Below are 25,057 nucleotides of genomic sequence, written 5' to 3'. Positions count from 1 at the left end.
CTCCGCTTGCTGCAGCATTTCTCTAATAGAGATCTCTCCTAAGTCATCCCGCTTGTGGAGTTTCCTCCGGATATCGGGGGCTACCTGGTTGATGAATGAGAGGACTACAGCTGATCTATGTTCCTCTGCCTCTGGGTTTATGGGGGTATATTGCCTGTAAGCATCAAACAGCCTCTCCAGATACGCGGCCGGGCTTTCCTTTTTTCCCTGAACAATAGTTTTTATCTTAGCTAGGTTAGTGGGCCATCTGGCGGCCTCCTGGAGACCAGTCATCAGAGTCTGGTGGTAGACCCGGAGACGCTCCCCACCTTCTGCAGTCCCGAAGTCCCAGTTTGGGCGTGTAAGTGGAAACGCCTCGTCAATGATGGGCTGGAGGGTAGTAGGTCTTCCATTTTCTCCGAGGACATTTTTCCTGGCTTCATTGAGGATGCACTCTCGCTCTTCCATTGTGAAGAGGGTGCGGAGCAACTTCTGGCAGTCGTCCCATGTGGGACAATGGGTGAACATAATGGACTCTACCAGACCTATAAGACACTTGGGGTCTTCCGAGAAGGGAGGGTTCTGAGTCCTCCAATTATAAAGGTCACTAGATGAAAAGGGCCAATACTGATATTGCTGAGCTCCACCCGGACTGCCTGCATCGATGGCATGCACGGGCAGAACTGGCACTGCTTCTTCTGAGGTGGAGGAGGGGGCCTCCCCTTCTTGCTCCCTCGCCCCTCGAGGCCTCAACTGCATTCCTCCTGCTCTACCTGGCGCCCAGCGTGGAGCCAGGGTGGGAGAGCGTGAGGAAGCTCTTTCCGGCCTCCTGCCTTCTCCTGCTGAAGAGTCTGGGGAAGCTGTGGCCGCCAGATCCCTGCTGGGCTCCCCAACCTCATTCTCTACCCCTCCGGCAGCTTCAGCCCCTTCTCCTGCATACGGGGGTGGCCGGTCAATCGGCAGAGGGGGGTAGAGGGGGGAACTGTCAGGGAGAACAGGTGGTGCACTCGGGCGCACAGGGTTTCTGGCCCTATGATCAGGGGGTTTTAGATCTTCCTGGGCAACTAAGACGGAGGTTTTTAGTGGATCAGTGTGAAATTTCCCCACCAAAAAAGGCCTCAGCCAAGAAGGGGGATTCTTGGCCAAATTTTCCCAGACAAGAATATAGGGAAGCTGGTCAGGGTGGCCCTCAGGGTCTGGCCAGGAGATGACGGCTTTGACCTTGCCAATAAGGTCCAGGGAAAGAGACCCCTGGGTCAGCCAGCCTACTCCAAAGGAGGGCCACTCGGCTGAACAAAAGGTATCAAGCTTACTTTTCTTGATACTAAGATTCATGTTTAGGGCCCGTTCCTTGACCTTCGGAAAGTGGGAAAGGATCAGACCTTTAGGAGTAGCCTGAGTCTGGCCCATGGTAAATAATGCAAGGAAGACAAAAGGCGAAAAGTAGAAGTGCCACTTTAAACAAGATGATGACTGGTGTATGTGCTTGTGGACGGGTGCCTGTCGTTGCACAGTTTTTTCTCCTGCGGGGGACGCGAATTTATCTGGGATTCGCGGCTGTGACCCCCTTATCCTGTCACGGGAATCTTCCAGCGGCAGGCGCCCTAATGGCTCTTAACTGCCCGACCTGTGCCCGCAGGGGAATGATTTAGTGGCAGAAAGGAGGAACGGAAAGAACAGGAACAGGAGAGCCTCAGAGTAAGAAAAACTTAAAGGGAAAAGCGCAAAAAGAAATATAAACCAATACACAATAAAACAATCAACAATAACACCAAACACACACACCACATTTGATCGCACTCGCTCGGACCGGTCCTTCTCTCACTCTGGTGCGCACCACACTCACCACTCTCAGGATCCTCAAAAACTCTCGTGATTCTCCTGAAAGGCATCCACTTGGACTGCCGCAGGGTGACGAGCTCGATCCTTTCCTCCTCAGGCGCCAGGTTCCTGCCGCTCGGACTTCCCTTCCTAAGGCCGAATCACTCGGACCTTAGGGCCAGGATTGGTTACCTGGGCTTCACCCAGGGTCACTAACCTGGGGGCCGGGACTACCAACCCGGACCTCCTTACTCGGGATCACTAACCCGAGACCAGACACGGGATGGTGACTCCCGCTTTATCCTGGATTTATGCAGACACGAGGGGGCGAACCTCGAATTACACTGCCCCGTCAGGACAATCAGACCTTGCCTCCAGCCGTCCCTTGTTCTCCGGGAAGTCTCTTGGATCCCGGACAAGCCCCCAAAATGTTAGGGTTCGAGACTCCAGGGCTTCTCCAGAGAACAAACCACACAGGCACGGAGATGTAAATCCAAGCAAAGGCTTTATTCAGCCAGCTAGCTGGGGCCGACAGCACCTCCCCTGACATGCAGGTCGAGTCCAAGCTGTCGACCCCCAAGCAACTTTAGGTATAGATTATATAGGATTTTCACTGCCGTTGCACCAAAGCCCACACATTACCACAACCAATGAATTTAAAACACATCCCATACTTTAACCAATATAGTTGAAACGGGGACCCGCCGCTTGCCTGACCTTTGCACAAGCATTCCTTAACGTCTTATCATGAGTTTCGTCCCCCTTAGGGTTGCCCACTCCTAGTTATCTGGCTTAGGGCAGGGGCCAGGGATGTTAGCCTCGAGTATTTTCTATGGAAACTGGGTGGCTCTCGCTCTAGGGTGTTTCCTGCATTCCTTTACATCGCCTTTCTTTCCCTTTGAAATGAAGAAGTAGACTCCAAGTTTGCAATATCAATAAAAGTACAGCAAAATCATTCTCAGACCACATAACCTGGGCTTTCTGGGCAAGGTTAAATCAATTTATCTGAAGTGGTCCCCTCCACCAAAAATATCCTTCTCATTATCTCAAAGGGCTGGGCTACAGGGGGCTTTCAGAGCTCAGTTAAAGGCATTTCCGTGTCTCCTTGAGTACTTGATCCAGACCATTCTAGAGATAGGAGCCCTTAAAAGTGAGCCCTGCCCTTGCAACGCTAGGTTAAGAAGTAACTTGACCCCCGTGTTTAGTTACTTCTGGGCTCTAGACCTCAGGGCCATTTCATTCCATTCATCACTAAGTGTAGCCTCTTGCAGCTTCAGGCCGGGCCATATATTCCCTCAGTCCTTTCAGATTTTACCGTCACTTTGCCCATCAGTCCCAGAAATATATCTCCACAGGCTGAAGAAAAAGCATTACCAAGTCATGTCTCTTACGCCTTTTCTCCTGGCCAAACAATGGTCTTCTTTGCGTGTAGGTTTCTTCCCTGACTGACCTGCAGGGAGGAAGGGCAGTGGAGGGGCTGCTGGCAGGACCCAATGGGGAGAGGGGAGCCCAACGGCTGTGGCAGAAGCTGCTTCAGGTATTTCTCTCTTGATGAGCTTTGAGAGTTTCCAAGACCCAAGACTTCTGAAAATCTGATGAAAGCCTTACGAAACACCTTAGTGCCTGGCACATGAGAAACTCGGCATAAATACTGATAACATAAAAATAAACTTGTTGTATAGAAGAAGAAGCCCTCGCCCAAGATGGGGGAGGCTTTGCCCAAGGTTTCGTGGCCACCCAGTGGCACGTCAGACCAGGAGCATTATTTGCCAACACGCTTGTTTCTTGAGAATCCCTGGGCTGCTTTCCCACCACGGGGCAGGTGCCCTGAGCACCAGTCTCTAGCAGGCTGCTCCAAAGTCACCCACAGCATGTTTCCTCTCATCCGTTTTCCCTGTGTTGGTTATCTCCTGCAATATAATTTCTTCATCTTTTGAACCAGGTAAAGTTACGGTCTTTTCTTCTATTGTGAGCACTAAGTTTATAACTTGACATGCTTAGAGCCACAGAGATGGAAATGGCATTGAGAAACTTTGTGGTCTTCCATCACCCTTCAGAAACTTCACACATTCAGGAAGGGAAGGGTCATCTTTTGTTCTCTAAATGGCCTTTCACACACTCTCTGTTGCACCCCACAGAGCTATTCATCTCTTTTCTGGCCACCAATACAAACTAAAACTTTCCCTAGCTGATAAGGACATTCATTTTTCCTACTTGTTCAAAGCAAACTGTTGACTTGAAGTATTGGATAGGACTAAATTAAACAAATAGTATTGCTGTGAAGAACATTAGATGAGTGAAGAGTTCCAAGATTGTTTTCCTCCAAAATACAGAATCACAAAATTTCAGAATTGGGAGGAATCGTCAAGATAGCCTGGTTCAGTAGTCATCCTTTGCTGGAATCTTGTCACCTTTACCAAATCTTCAGTGATAGAAAAACTTGGCAAAAATTAATCTGATGAGTTTTTAGGTCCTTTTTTGAAAGTAGGTTTGGAGGGAAGCTACAGTCACAGCTTAGTAATTCACATCTCTAGCTCTGAGTCCTTTGAAAGCCCAAACCATTAGCTTAATTCCAAATTCCTTTGTTTCCCTCTTGTGGCACAAGCTCTTCCAGAAACAGCATCAATGAGGCAGCATAACTGTATCTAGGAAAAGTGTTCTTTGTAATCACAAAAGACCCTGGGATCTGTTAGGCAAATCTCCATAACTCACTGCACTCTTCACACCGCAGGCCCGCTTCAAGCCAGGTCCCCTGGAACTGGTCACGGGTGTTCTGCTGAGGCCCCGCATGGCCTCAGCCCACTTTTGTGCAGAGGCGATTCTCATAGTTTCTTGAGAAAGATGGTTTTCACATCACACTATTTGAAATGTTTCCAAACCAAAAATAGATGTTCTTTCTGTTTAAAAAAAAAAAAAAATACTAACAGTACCCAGGCATCTCGGAAAAAGAGAGCTCCCATGTAATTCTTCCCGTTACACAGAAACTTAGCAGGACAGAGCCTCCAGGACGTGCGGTGCGAGCTCAGTTCAGTTTGCTGTTCGCCCCCCGTTTCACCTCTGCATTCCTGCCTCCATTGCATTTCAGGGCCTTCATCAGCCCCTGTGTTATTTTCTCTGTCCAATCCCATCATCACCTACTCTCAGGAAACCTCCTGAGAGCCATGTCAGTGATGAGTAAAAGCTAAGTGTTGCCTCTCCTGGGGATATTTTCATTCAATCGGAGACAAGGAATGAGGCGCTGAGAGACAAGTGCGGTCAGAGGGCAGTGAGAAGCTTTCTCTGTCTTCCCGTTGAGGACGGCTGTGTGCCCGGCACTGCCTCAGGCACTAGGGGGCAGCAGTGAGCAGAACAAACCCTGTGCCTGCTCTCAAGGAACCCCCCACAAGGTACCCAAGGGAAGGGAAGGGCAGGAGATCTGGAGGGGACAGTCACCCTCCCAAGTGCGCCTGAGATCACATGGAATAATCTGAGTCTGAGCACATGCTCAGTGCTGAAGTTCACGTTTGTCACCAAATTATCAGCTTTGGGTCTCTTTTTATGTCAACAATCCTGGTACGCACTTTCCTTTCTTTTAACACTCACCTAGGGCACAAGCTCACAGTGGGTGACTTTAAACCATAGAATTGTGTGTGAATAATCAGGTAGCAGCTTCCCAGAAATGTCTCGTGTGCAGGACGATATCGCCTTCGAATCACATGGTGTCTCTAAGAAGACTGTTGGCTGATCACCTCCTCCAAATCATAGAAGTCAATGAGGTGTTGTCACAGAGTACAGGCTTCTCAGTAGAGCAGGTGCTTTAGAAAGTGGGAAGCTCTTTTGGCCATTTGATGGGTAGAAGCAAGACCAAGGACCACCAGTCTCCCTAAGGCAGATGCATCTGCCATTTCCCTCAAATCTCAGGATACAGAGGGGGCAAGCCAAAGGGTGTGTGTGGGGTGGAGGAAGGACAGAGAGTCCAGCCATCGCTGAGGGAGGCGGGGGCCCAAGGCACTGGGAAGGGCCAAAGCAGGCAGATTGCAGCTCATTCATAGGTTGGGCTTGAAGACCTTCTTGCTAGGAATCCTTGATGTGTAATGACCCCCATTCATCTCTGTCCAGTGTTCTTACATATAAACATACACACTTCATCCACTCTGCCCACAAAGGAGAGTATTGGTATAAAAGGATCACGTTAAGGACAACTGATAGACCTTAAAGCCAGAAGACAGGGCTTTGATAGAATGTTAGAAGAGTTAAGAGCTGCTATTTCCAAGTCGTGCCCTTTCTCTTTCTTTAGTTGAAGTCTTTTTGTTGTTTCTTTTTTCCCCCCTGCAAGCAGCTGGTCAGGTTAGAAGGGCCTACAACTGCTTCCCACTTAGTAAGGACCCCATCTTAGGCCTTGTGGGGTGGATGCCAAGATTTCTGGACTTGCTTTTACAATTGTCCTTAGACTGGAGGTGTTGGGATCCATTAAGCCCCAGCTGTCTGGCCCCAATCACCAAAGTTACATCTCAACCTTGGGATTTGTGGCCAGAGATTTATGGCAACAAATAGTGGGCATTTCCCTGGACTTGGTCTCTGAGCTTATGGTTCAGATTCAACAAATACTTGTTAACTGTATACTACAACAAAATCTTTGCCCTCATGCAGCCTATGTTCTAGAAGGGGACAGGCAGTAAACAGATAAATATTTACTCTCATGTCGCATGGTGACAAGAGAGCAGAATGGTAGTGGGCTGTTGTATAAGATGGCCATAAAGGGTCTCTGTGGAGGTGATATAGAGCAGAGACCTACACTGAATGAGGAAGGGAGCCATCTAAGTACTGGAGGGAAGGATTTTCCAAGAAATGCGCCAGTAAGTACAAAGGCCCAGAGGCAAAGACAGACTAAACAAGCTCTCGAAGACCAGAAAGGCCAGTCCCACCAAGCAGAGAGAGAGCAAGAGGAGGGGACGTAGGAGGCGAGGTGGCAGGCAGCTGGGGACTGAGCACTGTCGTCATAATCTTCACGTCCCCTGCACCTAGCAGAGGCTCTTCCTGAAGCCCTGTGGTCCACTGGGCAGTGGAATCTGAGTCTTAGTTAAATATCTGAAGGTTACTAGTAATGGCTTGAAAGAATCACTGCAGCTTTTCAAGCTGCTTATCTGCATTGTAACAGAGGAAGAGAAACCAGCATGTCGGGAGAGTGACGTGGTTTATCCCAGAGCTTTCCACCATTCCCCTTTCTCTCCTGCCTTCCTTAAAGATGGGTAAGGTGTATTATTCCCAGTAAAGAAGGAAGGAGCTGGCAGCACCCTCCTGTCACAGGGCCGGATGGAGTGGCGGAGCTCAAGCCTCCACCCCAGCCTATGGGCTCTCACTCTCCCCATTCTCATCCCACTCACACCCAGAAAGCCTGCTTATTTTTTACCTATATAACTTAAAATCCCATCCTTATTTGCACATATTTTAAATGTCAGCTGAAATCATGTAGCCTGTATCTAGAGTACTTATGATTTTTTAAGGTAAATGGATCTTTCTTGAATTTTTCATTTAGTATAAATAAAAATCACATTGGTTTTAATATCTATTACCCCTAAATGTAAATATGATTTAGTCCTAAATAAGCACTCGATTCTCTCAGACATCTATTGTTATTCTTCCAAAATCAGGGCCGGGAGGTCAGGGGTGTTAGTTAACTCATTCCGCAGCCATTCTATTGATGAACACTGATCTCTGCTAGTCTTGATTATTTGGAGATGCACATGAATCCTTGCAGCTTCCAATTTTTGATCATTGTTTTACCGTCTGAAACTTCCAGAGCAGTGTACCCCTCTGCTCCTGCCTTGGCACAGCCCTTCAGATATAAGGCCACCCATGCCACATGTCCCCAGTGCCCTCTGCTCACAGCCAGGTGTCCTCTGAGCTCTCCCTGGACACCGGGATTCCAGGATCCTTAGCTTCCTGGATGTGCTCTGCTCTGGCTCACCAATAAGTGGCTCCATTAAGTGTGGTGCCAGGAATTAAAAATGACTGTCCATGTATTGTCTCACCAGCCCAGAGAGGCAGGCCATCTCAGCTGTCTTCCCCGTTCCTCCTCATTAGGGAGTGGCTTTTTTGTCTCTCAAGTTCCCTCCTCTCCGTGGTCCCTTCCTGCTGTGGGTAACATTTAGTTCTTTCCCTCCTTCCTTTCCTGAAAGTATAAATTGCCTCTGTCTTTAGCACCTAATTTTCTTTTTCATGCCTCATATCACTTTTGTTACCCATCTTGAAGATTCTCATTTGGGCATGTGTTTTTCTGTAAGTGTGGCAATTGCTACAGTGATCAATTATCCTAGGTAATTGCTCCTCATTTGAGAATCCCTATTCTTTCTCATTAAAGACCAGACAAGACTACTTCCTCTCCTTGACAAGGTGCACCAAATCTCTTATTTATCCCCAATTTACCATTTGGTAGTTTTGTGCTGTCAAAAGTTCAGGGGGAAAAAAAAGCAGAAGTCAAAGTAAAACCACTGAACCGCTGTAGTAGTGATTAATGAGTTTATTGTGCTCATACCAAAAAGGCAGGTTGCAACCAGGAGCCCTTGCCAAAACAGGAAATAAGGCTCAGGTATATTGTTATAAAGCCATGTATATAGTGTGGAAGCAGTGAGGGTTTATTCTTTAATCAATCTAGTGATTGATTACAATATTAGAATTTTCTTAAGCCAAAGGGGATTGATTCATGGTTACCTCATATCCATGTGGGGGAACAATTAAGTTTCACTCATGATTTTCAGAGGCACAAGCAAAAAATGACCCAGATCATTAGCCTCGTTTGTCTTGCAGATTAAGCTAAATTAAGCTTTGCTTGTATGACGAAACTGATTTTGTCTGCTCAGGGAATTTTCAAGTCTGGTCTACGACTGTGGTTCTAACAGTGCTTATGAGCTCATTTGCTGTGGGACCTAATTGGAGTAGCTTGTGCTTGCTTGGTGGGGCCACTGGGGCCTCTGTTCTGAGCCCTCCTGGCAGTAACAGACTTAGCCCTGTTTTCCCCTGAGCGCCTTCTTTTTGGGGTCACCCAGGTATCTGCTAAATGGAGGACAAGAGGACATCTTTTTTGGTGAGAGAGTCATGCATCTTTAAGCTTTCTCTCCTACTTCCCTTGTCTGTTGGTAAGAGTGTTCAGTTTCTCTTTCCAAGGTTGTAAAATGAAGCCCTTTCTCATTACTTCTTAGCTACACTGGGCTTTTAAACTCCTCTATTCAGCGTCTCGTCTATTGGTGTACACTATTTGCTGCTGTTATAAACGTGCTTTCTTCTTATTAGACACACCCCTTAAAACTATGTGTGTTATTATTTCCTATGCTACATATTTTAAGAACTCAGATGAGTCTAAAGTGGGCATTAGAAAAGAGGACACTCTGGCACTATGACTTAAAATTCCAGTCAGCAACCCTTTGGAGATGTAAAGTGAGGAAGCAGCTCTCCTTTCCGACAGCTTAATGATCTGTAGTTAATAGTAAAAGGCTGCTGGGCAGATGCAGTACAGCTGGGCTTGGGTCAGCCTCCCCCAGCTCTCTCTCCAAATTGCACAGTGATTACAGCCATTGAGATTCAGAGTCCTACCCAAAATCAATAACCAAAAGCGCAAACAAAGATTTGGCATTGGCTTGTCAGTGTGGCCTTTCTGCACACACTGTTCTGCCCACGCCAGTTACCCAAGCCTCCTTCCTGGTCCCGTCTCAGGCTGGGCAGGTACCTGCACAAAATACAGCCCCTCCAGCAAGTGTGCCTTGAAGAGTGCTGGATTTGAGGCAAACCTCTCTGCTTACTTGACTGCACACAATTTCACTGAATGTGAGAGAACCAGTAGAGCTGTTGGTAGCAAAATATAAATCTGGAAGCCATGTAATACATACCTGCTGGAGGAGTTGATGTGTTCTTACATTTTATATGTAAGATTGGCTTGAATTATATGAAGATTGGTTTGTTGGGGGAGCAGCTCTATTTACAGTTTCCATGGTCTTGTTATCTTCATTCACTCAAAAGCCCAAGTAAACCCAACAGCAATAAGAACAAAAACCCAAATGATCCCATTAAAAAATGAGCAAAGGGCTTGGATAGTCATTTCTCCAAAGAACATGTACAAATGGCCAGTAAGCACATGAAAATATGTTCAATGTCACCAGTCAGGGAAATGCAAATCAAAGCCATAAGGCGGTACCACGCCACGCCCATCTGAATGACTGTTATCAAAGAAGGAGGAAATAACTGTTGACAAGGATGTAGACAAGTTGGAACGGTAGTGCACTGCTTGTGGAAATGTAAAACGGTGCAGCTGCTGTGGAAAACAGTGTGGCAGCTCCTCAAAAATAGAATTACTATATGATCCAGTAATTCCATTTCTGGGTGTAATCTAAGTTGATTAAAAGCAGGGCTTAAAGAGATGTTGGTACATCCATGTTCATAGCATCATTATCCACAATGGCCAAAAAGTGGAAGCAAGCCCAAGTATCCATTGATGGATGAATGGAGAAACAAAGCATGGTGTGTACATACAATGAATGTGATTCAGCCTTAAAAAGGAAAGGAATTCTGACACATGCTGCATGGCGGATGAACCTTGAGGACATTATACTGAGTGAAATAAGTCAGTCACAAAAGGTCAAATATTGTAGTTTCCATTTATATGAAGTGGGTGCCCAGAGTAGCTAAACTCATGAAGACAGAAGTAGGTGGTGGTCACCAGGGGCTGTGGGGAGGAAGGAATAGGGAGTCAGCATTTCATGGGGACAGAGTTTCAGTTTTACAAGGTGAAAAGTTCTGGAGATGGATGGTATCAATGGCTGTACCACAGTGTAATGTACTTGAGGCTGCTGAACTGTGCCCTCAGAAACGAGAAGGTGGTAAATTCTGTTATGTGCATTTCAGCACATGTTTTTTAAGAGAAGTCTCAACTAAAGAATGCCATCTTCTCTTAGCAATCCAGGCTTTGGAGGGAAAGATTAGAAATAAATGGAGAAAAGAGAGAAGATAGCCAAAGGGATGGATTTTGTCTTTACATGCAACTAATTACAAATATGCTTTTTTTTTTAGAGTCATTTTTCACTCAAGAAGGGAGCTGCAGCCTTGGGGATTGGAACAGACAGTGTGATCCTGATTAAATGTGATGAGAGGTGAGCATGAGTCCACAACCCTTGCTGGGTAACAGTTTGCAAATACCACATACATGCCTTCTGGTCTCAGAATGGGTGAAGCCTGTGGGCAGCAAATCTGCCTCCATTGCAGCTGCCACTGGCTGTTTCTTTGTCACATGGGCTCTTGCTTGGAGCCCTGGGACATTTCATCAGTGCCACGAAGACTTGCATGGCCCTTGACTAAATTGGAACTTTTGTTAAATCCATCAAAATATTCTGTGCCAAAGAGATGCCAAAGGACATTCATCACCTGGGCACTTAAGCAGCAGCCAGCGTCTGAGCACTAATTGCTGGAGGCATCAGCATTCTAGACTCCATGGATTGTGTGAACTAGATGGAGTGATTATAGGAGGGGAGGTCTTCCTTATCAGCTCAGATGGCAGGTGTCCCTGAGTGTGCTCCTGGGGACGGATAGATGGTCTGGAAGGAAGGAGCTCTTGACTCCACTCCTTAAGGCTTTAGTACTGCTGCTTTTACTCCTGTGTACATCAGTAGACAGTGTGACAGTGCAGGTAGCCTGGGGATGAGGTCGCCATGCCTGTCAGCCAGGTATTCACAGGAGCAGAAGGCTGGGCTGAGGACAGCTGACTGTCTGCAGGCAGCACTTTGCTCCAAAGAGAAGTTCAGGCCTGGAAGAAGGAAGAACAAGAAGGAAAAACAAAATTGTTGCAGGGAAGGGGAGCCCAGACAGGGCTGCCAGGGAGAGATACGTGTTGTTCCCCAACAGCAGAGAAAGGAACAGAAAGCAGAGGGTGCTGGAAGAACCAATGGGCTCTAGATCAGTAACTGGCCGGGTAGCCTCAGATTTTAAGGTCAAAGAATTTTATGTCAATAATTTTAGAAGTCATTAGAAAAACTAAAACACAAGGTTAAAAATTATTGTTTTTCTCAGAAAATAACTCTCTATGCGCTGCCCCTCCCCCATACACCCATTGTACATACAGAGAGAAGGGGACCATCAGGCAGCAATGGCTGGGGGGGCTTCTTCTCCTTCTGCTCATGAGCCTTGTGGGACGTGGAAGGGAGGAGAGAGTGCCACAGGAGGAAGAAGAAAGGAAAAAGCATGAGAAATAAAAGCGGGGAGAAATGAGGCCTTGGAGAAAAAAAATTTGCTGCACAAGTGTGACATGTAGCAAGATGGGAAGTAGAGGGAAATGTGAGTGGACACAGGAAACACATGGGAGCTTTACAAAGGAGTAACTGATCATTTTTATCACCTAAAAAGCAATACATGCTTCCTTTCAAAAAATGGAAAATGACAGGGAGAAATTGTAATTCCACCATCCATTGAGCATCACTAATACCGTATTGGTGTCTCAACTTTTGAATCTCTTTTTCAAAGCATAGAGATTTGATCTTGTTGCTGTTGTTCCTTTTTCTATGTATGTACTTGTGATCCTGTTTCTCTTTCTAACTAGACATAACGTAACTATTTTTCCACATCATTACAAACACTTAAGTACATAGTATTTGCAGTGTGACTATGTCAGAAAGCATGATATATAGTCCTTTGAAGAGCTGGCTCTGGAGCTGGACTGTTTACATCCGGACATCAGCTCCAGCACTAGCTTGGGCGAGTGCCTCTGTGCCCCAGTTTCCTTATCTGAAAAAAGAGAAAAATCTGGCACCTACATCATAGGGCTGTTATGAAGATTAAACGTGTTTACAAATGTAAAACCAAAAATGACACCTAGAACAGAGCAAGCACAAAGTATTAGTCCCCTACTATTCATTTCCTGTTTTTTTTGGTGTTGCTATTACAAACTTTCCATCCTCTGGTGAATGTTCTTCTGCTACCAGGGCTTCTCCATTTATGAGAATTTCTTAATATAATCGCTAACTTAAATGATACACACAGTCTTTTTTATGTAAATTGACGTATAGTTGATATACAGTATTACATTGGTTTCGGGTGTACTGCATAGTGATTCGACAGTTATCTACATTATTAAACGCTCACCCCAACTAGTGTAGTTACTATCTGTCAGTACAGAAAAATATTACAGTATTATTGATTATATTCTCTATGCTATACTTTCATCCCATTGACTAATTTATATTATGATTGAAATTCTGTGCTCCTTTAACCCCTTCACCTATTTCACCCACCTACCCCAACACCTCCCCCGTGGTAACCACCTGTCTCTTCTCTATGTCTATGAGTCTTTTCTGTTTTGTTTGTTCTGTTTTGTTTTTTTAGATTCTGCATATAAGTGAAATCATATGGTATTTGTCTTTCTCTGACTGGTTTTATTTCACTTAACATAATACCCTCAAGGTCCTTCCATGTTGTTGCAATAGTGAGGTTTTTTTCTTTTTTAATGGCTGAGTAATATTCCATTGTGTATACATTCCGCATCTCCTTTATCCATTCATCTATCGATGGACATTTCAGATATGCTTCTATATCTTGGTTATTGTAAATAATGTGGTGATAAACATAGGGGTGAATATGTCTTTTTGAGTCAGTGATTTTCTTTTCTCATATAAATTCCCAGAAGTAGAATTATTTGGTCATATGGTATTTCTATTTTTAGTTTTTGAGGAACCTCCGTATTGCCTTCCACAGTGGCTGGACCATTCCCACTACCAGTGTAGGGAGGGTTCCCTTTTCTCCAGCTCCTTACCAGCACCTATTTGTTGTCTTCTGGATAGTGGCTGCTCTGACTGGTGTGAGGTGGTAGCTCCTTTGCATTTCCCTGATGAATAGCAATGTGGAGCACCTTTTCATGTGCCTGTTGGCCATCTGTATGTCTTGTTGCATCACATTCTTAAGGCAAGGGGCCCTAGGCCCAACTGCCTTGCAAAGGTTTTTGCCAATGTATTCTCCTAGCAGTGTTGTCTGAGAGTGTGTTGGGGAGAAAACGAAAGCTGTGTTGGTAACTACTTGTCATTTTTGTTTCACATCATCTGTATAGCATGAGTTTAAGACTGAGAGCCTGGCCTAATGGATTAAGTGAATTTGAAATGTTTGGGGTCAGGGGCCAAGGAGCAGACCTTGGGCAGTCACCTGAAGCCACTGTTCAGTGAGCCAGTCAAACAGTCTTGGCAGCCATTTTGTTTTTATTATCTCATCCTTGTGAAAAAGTCAGGGGAGCAGCTCCAGAAATCACTTGCAGCTGACAAAGTGCGCACCTACATTCTTTCTCCTAACGTGCTTTGCAAAGTTCATCCAGGCTCGGCAAAACACCAATCTGGCCCTGCTCTCGGAGCCATTCATTTCTGACACTTACTGTTTCCAGCTCTGCAGATTATTCTGTCAGTGGCTGGGTGACAGGTTTTACCTTGTTCTGCAGACAGTTGACTCAGTAGGAAGTTCACAATGGAAGGAAACGTCCTAGTGAAGAGGAAGAGCATCTGCCTTTCTAACAAACAAGCCCAAAGTCACATGGAGGAGAAGATCCTGTGAGATGTTATCACTTAATTAGCCATCACAGGGGCTCAGTTTGGTGACCCATTCAGGGTGAAATATGGTTCTCAGTTCACCTGAAGAAAGAGAAATATATAGCATATCTTTATTTGTTTGGAATAGGTTCTTTAAGAGTTAAAAAATCAAAAAGCACTTTAATTTTATTATATATGCTCTAATAAGTAAAATAAGGTAAGGTAATGGAAAACCTCTTTACACTATAGCTTATATTTTAATAGGAAGTACCATAACTAAAAAGAGTATTCTGTTTTTTAAAGATGAATTATTAAATTCAAAAGAGGAGAGTATGTTAAATGGATCTTTAATGTCATAAGTTCTAGTTAAGAATTCCCTTTCCTTGTAGCAAAAAGTTGAATATTTGTAGCAATGAGATTGATGAATTTTCATTCAAGGATCATTGGATCTAATATTTGCAAATTTTGAATTAGTGGAATCCAAATTAATGATGTCTTGATGTATCTAAGGATAGGGAGGAAAAGTCAGAGGAAAATAAGTGTTTCTGAAAGAAAACTGAGTGATATTTCAGAACCAGATTGGGCCACTAGGCAAAAGATGTTTACCAATGTTTCAGAGAGGGGAGGGGAGAAAAATTCTATTCTCTGGATGAAAAATTAGAAGAATACAAAGTTCCTACATGATGGAAATGGGAGCCCTATTTTGGCTGCAGACAGTGACCTTGGTTGGGAACACAGTGGTGCCCAAGGTGGACATGGTCACAGATGCTACAAAACTTAGTCTAGTGCACGGAAGGCAGGCATTGAAACAATGCTAACTCTTGAGGAAGGTAAGCCCTCAGAGAGGGAAGGTACAGGCTGACCTCACTAGGGCAGCGGAGCTGACATGCTGGAATTGTGGGAGTTACTGACGGCTGTGCAGGTTGAGAGAGGAGTCAGAGATGAATGCCAGGCTTCGGGCTTGCCAGCTGCATCCATATGCTGCTGTTCTCTGAGAGCAGGAATCCTGGCTGGAGTGAAAAGCTCAGATGTGGAGATGTTGCATTTGAAGAGCTTATGAGACATCCAAGTGCAGGTGTCAGGCAGGCAATTGGAAATTTGAGCCTGGAGCTCAGAAGATACACAATGGAAGCCATACAGGGGGAGCCTAGAAAAGAACCGTGAGGAGCACCCACATTCCAGGGACAGGCAGAGTCAGGGGAGCCTGCAACAGAGACGGCAAGGAGCACCCAGCATTGTCAGAGGAGAGTCAGCAACTGGGGCTGCGAGGGCCGGGAGAGTGTTTTCTAGAAGGCGTGATTAACAGCATCAAAAGCTACCAGTAGATGAAGTGAGGGTGGCAACTGCCTTTCAGCTTTACTTATCACGAGGTGGCAGGTGAGTTAGGCAAGAGCAGTTTGCATCATGGGAGAGAAGGGGAACAAACAGATGCAAGTCTCCAGAGGTTGAGCCACGAAAGGGAGGAAGGTGGGCAGAAGCTGGAGGCGGTGTTGAGTCCAGGATGACTTTAGTTTTTTTTTAAGGAGGTGGCTTAAGGCATATTTAACTAGGACAAAGGACCTGCTAGAGAGGGAATGTGAGTTATATGGAAAAAAGTGAAGATCAAATAGATAGCAGAGGTTTAATTTCCCTTGTGTGTTCCTTACTCTTTTGGCTAGAATTGTGTAGGATCTTCCTCTGAAAAGCTCATAAGAACTCGGAAGTTATCTTACCTTCTAAACTTGGAAGGAAATGAGGGGGAGAAAACTGCAGCCGTGACCATGGCAGGGCAGGAGGAAGGGTCGGGCAAGTTGGACAAGACGCAAATGGGCAAAGCCCCAGACTTACACTAGGCCGACAAGCTATGGATGGATTTCAGCTCAGAAACCCTCCGAGCTGGAAAGGTGCTGACACATTAACTCATCCAACCTTTATTTTACTTTGCATTTTTGTGAATAACTTCAAACGTAAAAGAAGCTTGGAAGAATAGTAACAAGAACTCCCATACACTCTACACGCAAATTCACCAATTGTCAGCATTTTAACATATTTGCTATAGCGTTCTCTCTCCACATACATCATTCAGTATTACATATTGACAGCTTTGACCAGTAGGCTAAGATGGCATCTGCCAGGTTTCTCCACTATAAAATGACCAGTCTCTGCTTTGCCGTTAATAAGTATCTCACAGGGGATGCTTCAAGGCTATGTAAGTTCCTGAAATGTTCCTCCTGAAATGTTCACTCACTCACTAGTTTAGCATCCATTGAAGATTCTTGCCTGAATTATTATGATGGCTGCAAAAGAGTTATTTTGTATCTCCATCATTCCTTCTACATGTATTAGTTCCTTTCATTCTACTGTAAGGAAGGTTTCTCTCTCTCTCTCTCTTTTCTCATCCCTCCCCCTCTCCCCAACCCCTATCTGTTATTTGTTATCAGTTTGGACTAACAGGAGTGTTTATAAATCAGTTCTCTCCCCATCCCCTTCCATTTCTCCATTTCTTACTCTTCCCTTTAGGGTTTCCTTTAAATTATCTAAATTACTAGAAAATTGCTATAAAACCCTCCAGAAAATAAACCTGACCAGGATTTGTGATACCTGGTTGGCATAGGACTAGACAAGGCACTGGCCTTCCTAACTCCCAGGTAACATGACAGTTCTGTCAGGATGTGATTAATACTTTCATACCACAAAAACTAACTACTTATGCTTTGGTATGCAGTTTAGATATTTTCTTTTACCGCATCACTTAGCTTTGTATTACAGTTAGACTACATTGCCCTGTACTTAAGTGCCACATTTTACCATACAATTGATTTGAACAATTGAAAGCATAAGTAATCTGGGGTTATTATTCTCTTGTATTAAATTAGCTGAATTGCGGCCAGGGCCTGAAGGTGGTTAGGGAAGCTGATGAACTCTTTCAGGTCCCTGGGGAGCTGTCGAGTGCACTGGAATAAGACAGACTTCACAGAGACCCTGAACCTACTATGACTGAGCAGGGCTGTGGTAAGGCTCCGAGGGTCACAGTTCCTACGGGTTTACGTGCAGAGAGCCAGAGGTGCTCACAGTAGTGGTGTCCTACCACAGCAAGGATATAAATAATAACAGCTGACACGTGCTGTTTATTATGTGCCAGGCACAGTCCTAAGCCCCTTGCACAACTGACCTAATGAATTCATTCATTAGAGACGCAAAAGAGTGTATTCCCTCACAGTATGCTGACAGCGCTGATGAAGAGTTTCTACAGACAACAGTCTTCAACAGGCCGCTAAGTTCTCCTTCCTTCATTGACTCATCACCACGGCAGCGGTGCAGCATGCCCAAGGTCACATAGCTGGGAAGTGAGGAATCAGAGCTCAGGCTCAGCAGAGAACCCCTAGAGTACACCAGTTAAACATGGTCCCGTTTTTCCCCCCAGTTTTTAAACTGTGGTAAAGATCCCCATAAAATTTACTATTGTGACCATTATTAAGTGCACAGCTCAGGGAGGGGAAGCACGTTCATATTGCTGTGCAGCCATCATCATCACCCATCTCCAGAAGTCTTTTCATCTTGCAAAACTGCAGCTCCACACCCGTGAGACTCCAGCTCCCCCAACTCTCCCCCCAGCCCCTGGCAACCACCATCCTACTTTCTGTCTCTTTGAATTTGACGACTTGAGGTATTGGAGTCTTTCTTGACTTTTTTGTGATTGACTTATTTCACTTAGCAGAATATCCTCCAGGTTCATGCCTGTTGTCATGAATGGCAGGATTTTATGGCTGAATTATATATATATATATATATATATATATATATATATAAAACCACATTTCTTTATCCATTCATCTGTTGACACTTAGGTTGTTTCCTAATCTTGCCTACTGTGAATAAGCTATGGTGAACATGTAAATACACGTATCTCTTCAAAATATTCATTTCATCTCCTTTGCCTACTTGCCAAGGACTGAGATTCATGGATCATATGGTGGTTCTCTATTTAATTTTTGAGGAACCTCTATCCTCTTCCATAACAACTCTACCAATTTACATTCCCAACCAACAGTACGAGGGCTCCCTTTACTTCACACCCTCACCAACATGTTTTTTTATCTCTTTTCTTTTTGATAATAACCATCCTAGCAGGTGTGAGGTGACAGCTCACTGTTGTTTTGCTTTGCGTTTCCCTGATGACTGGTGATGTGGAGCATCTTTTCATGTACCTGTTAGTGATTTGTATGTCTTATTTGGGAAGATACCTATTCAGGTTCTTTGTCCGCTTGGGTCCATGGGCATCCTTTGCTGTCTTATATTGCAGTCTATGTTACAAAATAGTTTTGCTTAGCACTGACTAGCTAAAAAAAAAACGAAACAATGAAACAAACTAAAAACTAATAGCCCCCACATTGAGTAGTTCATTGATCCTAGTTTTCTGTTACTCCTGTAGCATTTGGGTGCTATACTAGAAAGAACATTACCATCAAAGAGTGACAGAGTGATATATTTTAGTAAGCGGACATAAATTTTTCTTATTTTATTAATCAGTGCTAATCACAGGAAGAATTAGGATCAATTCAGGGGGCTTCCAAAAAAACATAGTGGAAATATTACATACATCATTACAATTCAAGAATGCAACCTGAAAGATTTCTTCTTAAGTCAAAGTGCTAGGTATTTTGTTTAAATCCCATTAATGCTTTGGAAGACATTTATTACATGGTGCTAAGAACCTGGGTTCTGAGATCAGAGAGTTCTGTGTTTGAAATCTGCCCCCAACTAACTGTGTGCCATCCGTCAAGTCCCATCATGCAAATTCTGCTATTGCTAATAACAATGAGACCATCTAATGTGTACTGAGTGGTTACTATATGCTGGGCAGAGTTTTTTAGTTAGTGTTTATCATGCTTTATATTTACTCTCACTTAATCTTCATGCAAACCTTGTGAGGGAGGTAATCCGATCATGATTTTATAAATAAATGGAAGGAAGACCTTAACTCTTCAAGATCACACAATTAGCCTAGGATCTGGGCAGGAACCAGATTATACTGTCTACACATTCCAAACTCTTAGCCACATTCAGCTGCCTCTCTGAGCCTCAGTTTTCTCATCTGCAAAGTAAAAACAATAATAGCTCTTGTAGGGTTGGCTTGAGGAGCAGCGATCATGGAGGAAGGCATAGAGCAGTGACTGCTTCTACAATTGGCAGTTCACTGGGGCTGCGGGTAGCTTTGCTATTAATGTGATTTTAACATCAGTCCCTTTCTAACAGGAAGGATTCATGCATCCTTTCTTCCTTGCACACATATCTCTGTGAACAGAGCCAGGTTCTGCTCACCTAGGAAAGGTTGTAGTGGCAGGAGGGCCAATGAGCAGTGTTACTAGTGATTCAAGGGCTGGATTTGTGGCCATTTGGATACCTGCCTTGAGGCTTATACTCCCTTCGGTGAGATAACTGTCTCCTTCAGAGCAATGGGAAGATAGCTGTGAATCTGGGTCACAAGACCATGCATGGTAGTATGTGTCTTTTGCTGCTTTCCTTAAAGAGAAGATATTTCCTGCTGGCAGCTCTAGCTGGCATGGGGATTTTGTCCAGGCAACTTCATGAAGTTATCTGACCCTATAGTATCATATAGATTTTTAAAGGCTACTGAAAAAGTATCAGGATCTCCATGCAAAACATCCACCTCCCAAGCAGCAGTCTGGTTTACTGGCAGCCTTTCCTCAGCACTGACACCTAGCATGCAGCATGACAGACCATCAGCTACTGCTTAACTGTGTGCTAAAGGCTGTATGTGTAAATGTTAAAGAGACTCATTTTGCTGTGGAAATACTTTTAGACCTGAGATATGGGATGCAACAGCTGCCACCAAAGATTGCCGCTGTTAAAAGATGCTTGTCTGGAGAAGCCAGGACTGGCCAGACAGCAGCCAGTCCTCAGAGGAGCCTACTGATTGTCACCCAGTACTCTCATCCCACAGCACATAGATAGGTAGGGGGATGCACAACAGCACATCTGGATGACCTTCTGCTTGCTGCCCTACAGCCATGAGGGCTCAAATCTATAGGTCCCATGGAAATTACTTGGCTAGTGTGTTTTACACCATTATTTAAAAGCCTACTAGGCTAAAATTTCCATTTCTAAAGCAATGTTTCTCTGCCTGCATCAGAATCATCTGGGGAGCTTGTTAGCAGTGCAGATTCATAGGAATGTTTGTCTGTTTACTATGTTATTGTTTGCCTCACATGCCAACATATAAGCCCTGAAGAATAGAAACTGGTTTGTTGACCCTCATACCCCTGACAGTGTTTGGCACAGAGGAAGTACTCAATAAATATTTGTGGAATGAGTTAATTCCTGGGCCCTCTAACTGACCTTCTGAATCAAAATGCCTAAGAGCAAGGCCAAGGCACCTGCATTTCAAAGACCTACCCAGGTGATGTTTATGCACACTAAGTTTTAAGAACCATTGTTCTATAGTAGTTCAGCCAGTCCTGAGATAAATGGAAAAATGCAAACTTTTGTCTCCAGAGGTCCTCAGACCAACTGCCTGGTCAGTCCTTAAGGAAAAGTGAACATAGTTAATACCACCCCTGAGTTAACCTTTTTGCCCTTCGGGTCACAGACCTCCAACAAATGCTGATCTGCCCCCTGCAGTGTGCCAAGGTCCAGATTCCTAAGTAGGCAATGTAACTAAGGGCTTGGAAAGCCGGGGAAGACAGGAGCCTGTCCTGTCTAGAGCCACACCCCTCACATTCCACCCTGTGAGAAGTACACTTGAACTTGATTATCTGACAAGCTTGCCTCTTCCTTATGCCCCAAAGCTCATTGATGGAAATGAGACCTACTGTGTGCTTATTACTGCTTTCCTGGCAGGCTTGAAAGATACCTCTGATCCGTGAAAGCCAGATATTCACTTAAAAGATTTTTCTTAATAAGACTTCAACCTTCCCAAATACATTTCCCATATGCTTGGTCCTTTGAGTTTATTCTAGAAGCATGGCATTTTATTTCTAGTTACAATTGGCCTTTTACCAGCATTTGATCTTGGACAGTTGATTTGGCATTTGACCACTTCCATTAGCCTCTTTCTTCATTTGAAAAATGACACAATTAGACTAGAAATAGGTCTTGAGCTCCTTCCAATTCTAATGTCCCCTAATCTGTGACTTCTTGTGACACCTTAGTGCCTTATGCCTAACAAAACATCCAGATGTGATTAGCTGAGCATATAGCAACTGTCAAGCTAATCTGCCCAACACTGTCCAGGCAGAGATGGCTAGCTTGTGGTAGGTAGAATTTAGGATTTGCAAACAATCTCTCTCAATGTCCCTGTTTACCTACAAAAATATTATGGCAATTTTAATATGCTTAAAACTTTATGTAGAAGATAAATATAAAATACCTGAATTTCCTCTGAATTTTGAACCTTGTGTTTCTAGCAGGGCTGGAACGAGGTGTTTTAGTACAGCCTGATCTAGGACAGACTGAAAATCACTGCTTGGGAAGTGCCCCCAGGCCAAGCTATGGAGTGTGACAAGTACAGCGAGAGAACTGCCCTCCTCTGCTCCTTTCCCCACCCCACCATCCAGCCTTCCCATCCCATTTTCTGCCCTCAGAGGTCGCATCTCACAGGAGTTTCCCCAAAGGTGGGCTGCTCTGAAGAGAAGTCCAACCCCGCACACCAAAGTACAGTTATTGCCCTTTGTTCCATCCCAGCCTGACTGACTTTTCCCTGGTAACTGGTCCATTCTGGTTGCCAGGTAATTGCATTTTAACTGCCTTTCTTGGAAGAACAGCTGTGCATAAATCATTGGTTCTCAGTATGCTCAGGGCCACTGTCTGCTTTATTTCCAGCTATTTTGTAAGATCTCCAATACTAGCCTGAAATGAAAAATGCAGAAAATATAACTTACTCACTATATCATCCTCAAAGTATTTGTATAAAATGGAGAAATGTTTCAAAAATAATTTATACTAAGATAACATCTTTCAATAGGTAAAGCTTAGGCAAGACAACACTAAAAGGTGTAATGACGTAGCCCAGGGCTTGCACTGTATCTAAAACCACAGGGACACAGTCACAAAGGGACTATTGAACTAGACCAGTACCAACCACCCCACCTCCAATCACTGCTCCCTAGGTGCCAGGAGCATGTGCCAACCATTTCCTGTGAATGTCCTCCTCTGTAGTTTTTCTCCAAATTGCCTTTTAAAAACCTAGATCAATGACCCTGATATGAAGAGTTTAGCCAGTTTAGCTCTTTCTGTTTAAAGAATATTTCACTGCCTCTAACTTTACTTTTAAAATAATTTTACATTTGCTAACTCATTTACTCCTCTTAACTCCACAGGTAAAATTGTTATCACTATGTTCCAGGGATAATAATAGGCAAAGGGAAATTACTGACTTGACTAAGATCACACATCTAGCTTCTACTAGAAATCACCTCCTTCGGTCACTGTAATGATGGGGTTTTATAGTAGGCAAAAGCACTTTCTGTGCTTTTATTTTAGGAAAGAGACATTTCAGGGATGAAATGGTGTTTCTTTCTCTAAAGTCAATCACACATTTGAAGTTTGAGGCCATGAGTTCTTGGCTTGCTTTATGCCTTTAGCACATGGAATGTAACTAGATGACTTTTTTTCTTTTTACTTAATATTTTCATTCAAATGTTTCAGAATGGATTTTCTCTTCTTGGCATTGCATCTCTCTGACATTGCAGGTCCAGTCATTGGGAGATTTGGAATTCAAATTTTTTCTGCACTCTCCATTCCTCTCCAAATGTCTTGCTCCAAAGCAGGTGTGTTTTAACCGAATTAAGAGGATAACCTGAAGAGCAGGCTCTGTGGAGGCGGAGGGACATGCAGCTGCAGTAATAGCGCAACGTGGCGGCTGTCTCCTAAATGTGTCAGAGATTACAGTCATGCATCTTTCAGAGAGGAAATACAGTTCTTTCTGGAAACAGCCAAGTTGTTGTTTTAACTGATCATTATTATCAGTGGTTTCGTGTTGGACATTTAAATCTTCCTGTGGTAAAGACAAAGTAAATTATTCAAAGCAAACCTATATTTCTTTTTCCTTTCAGGGGGAAAATGATCCCATCTGATCTTGAAAGAAGGATCCTTGAAGCCAAACAAAGAGTAAGTTTTTGTGGAGATCTTTATCCAGCCCAAAACAAGCTGAGGGTCCATATTTCTGTTTCCATTCAGTGGAGAACACACTTTGGTTTTATTTTAAAAAGAGGACCCAAGTCTCAACTTCCCCTCTTTAATGAGAAAATGGAATTTTGTACCCAGTCCTTATTCATTTCTTGGAGTTGTAGAAAGGGCCAAGCTACTGGATAAATAATATGCACAGTGATATGGTAAGAGTTTTCAAAGCACCTGTCTTCCTAGGTGTCAAGGTTGGCATTAAACAAACATTTAAAAGATCGTGTTCACAAGTGGAAAATAACAGAATGCTAAGGCAGCATGTGTCACTATTGTGTGGCTGTTTCAAAGGGGCCAATTTCTCCTGCCTAGACACATATGGATATGACTGGCTCTCAAAACATCTTATTTTTTAGGAAGCAAATTAGAACTCTTAGAAGTAATGAGTTCTGAAGACCTACTAAAGATTCCTACTAAGCTCTAGAAAATCACTTACATCTCTGGATAGCTTGCAAACCAGAGAGCTTGCTTTTTAGAGCTCTCTTAGTGTAACTTTTAGTAGATATAACCTGCCATTCCTAGTTCAAAGACGGAACAAATGCATTTTGTTGAAGTATAGTTGACATTATATTAGTTTCACATGTACAACATAGCAGTTTGATATTTATATACATTTTAAAAGTGCTCCCCATGATGTGTAGTTGCTATCTGTCACCATATCAAGTTATCATGGTATTACTGACTGTTCCCTATGGTGTATCTTTCACCTTCATGATTTACTTATTTTATAATTAGAAGTTTGCTCCTTTTTCCCATCCCCTTCACCTTTCTCCCATCCTCTCTCCCCCTCCCCTCTGGCAACCTCCAGTTTTTCTTCTGTACTTATGAGTCTGTTTCAGAGTTTTTGTTTGTTTGCTTGTTGCTCATTTGTTTTGTTTTTTAGATTCCACATGTAAAGGAAATCATATGGTATTTGTCTCTGTCTGGCTTATTTCACTTAGCCTAATAATTCTAGGTCCATCCATGTTGTTGCAAATGGCAAGATTCCATTATTTTTTTGGCCGAGTAATATTCAAATTAGTGTTTTTTGTTTTCTTTGGGTAAATGCCAGGATGTGGAATTGCTGGATTGTATGGTATTTCTATTTTAGTTTTTTTGAGGAGACTCCATTATGTTTTCCGTGTTGGCTCAAGAATATTTATTTTAGATGCCTTTTTTGTTTGTTTCCTTCAAAGTGGAAGCGGGAGGTTCCCCTTGTTCCTGTAATAGAACTACTTCTAGTGACAAGGCCATAAGATTAAACCTTTGCTGCCACCTAAAGACCGACTCTGTAACATCACGTTACCTCATGTCCGACTATGTTCACCCTGTGTGAGCCTTTCTTCTGCCCTCTTTCAGCAGCCACCTGTTATTTCAATCAGTGTTCTTTTAGCCAGCGCCAGACAGACTGAGGATACTAAGATGGATAAAAGCCAAGCTTATTGTTTAGTCCCATATGAGCTCTTCCCTCAAAGATGCCAAATACATCATCTGAGGATTTTCCAAATAGGAATAATGAGCTGGCTGGAGTTCCTGCTTTTCATTCTCTTGGCTGCTTACTCTGGGCATTTATTAAG

General features: G+C 43.8%; 1 protein-coding gene across 1 annotated transcript in view; it reads left to right on the top strand.

Annotated features, from left to right (window-relative positions):
* GAD2 (glutamate decarboxylase 2) overlaps positions 1 to 25,057 on the top strand; it is a 68,995-nt gene that overhangs the window by 20,681 nt on the left and 23,257 nt on the right. The window contains exons 8-9 of the mRNA XM_057498239.1: positions 10,840 to 10,919; positions 23,378 to 23,432. Coding sequence (XP_057354222.1) covers positions 10,840 to 10,919; positions 23,378 to 23,432 — 135 coding nt within the window. The remainder of the gene's footprint in view (positions 1 to 10,839; positions 10,920 to 23,377; positions 23,433 to 25,057) is intronic.

Source organism: Manis pentadactyla, chromosome 3, assembly GCF_030020395.1.
Source record: "Manis pentadactyla isolate mManPen7 chromosome 3, mManPen7.hap1, whole genome shotgun sequence".
Classification (NCBI taxonomy): Eukaryota; Metazoa; Chordata; class Mammalia; order Pholidota; family Manidae; genus Manis; species Manis pentadactyla.
This window is presented reverse-complemented; position numbering and strand designations above follow the sequence as displayed.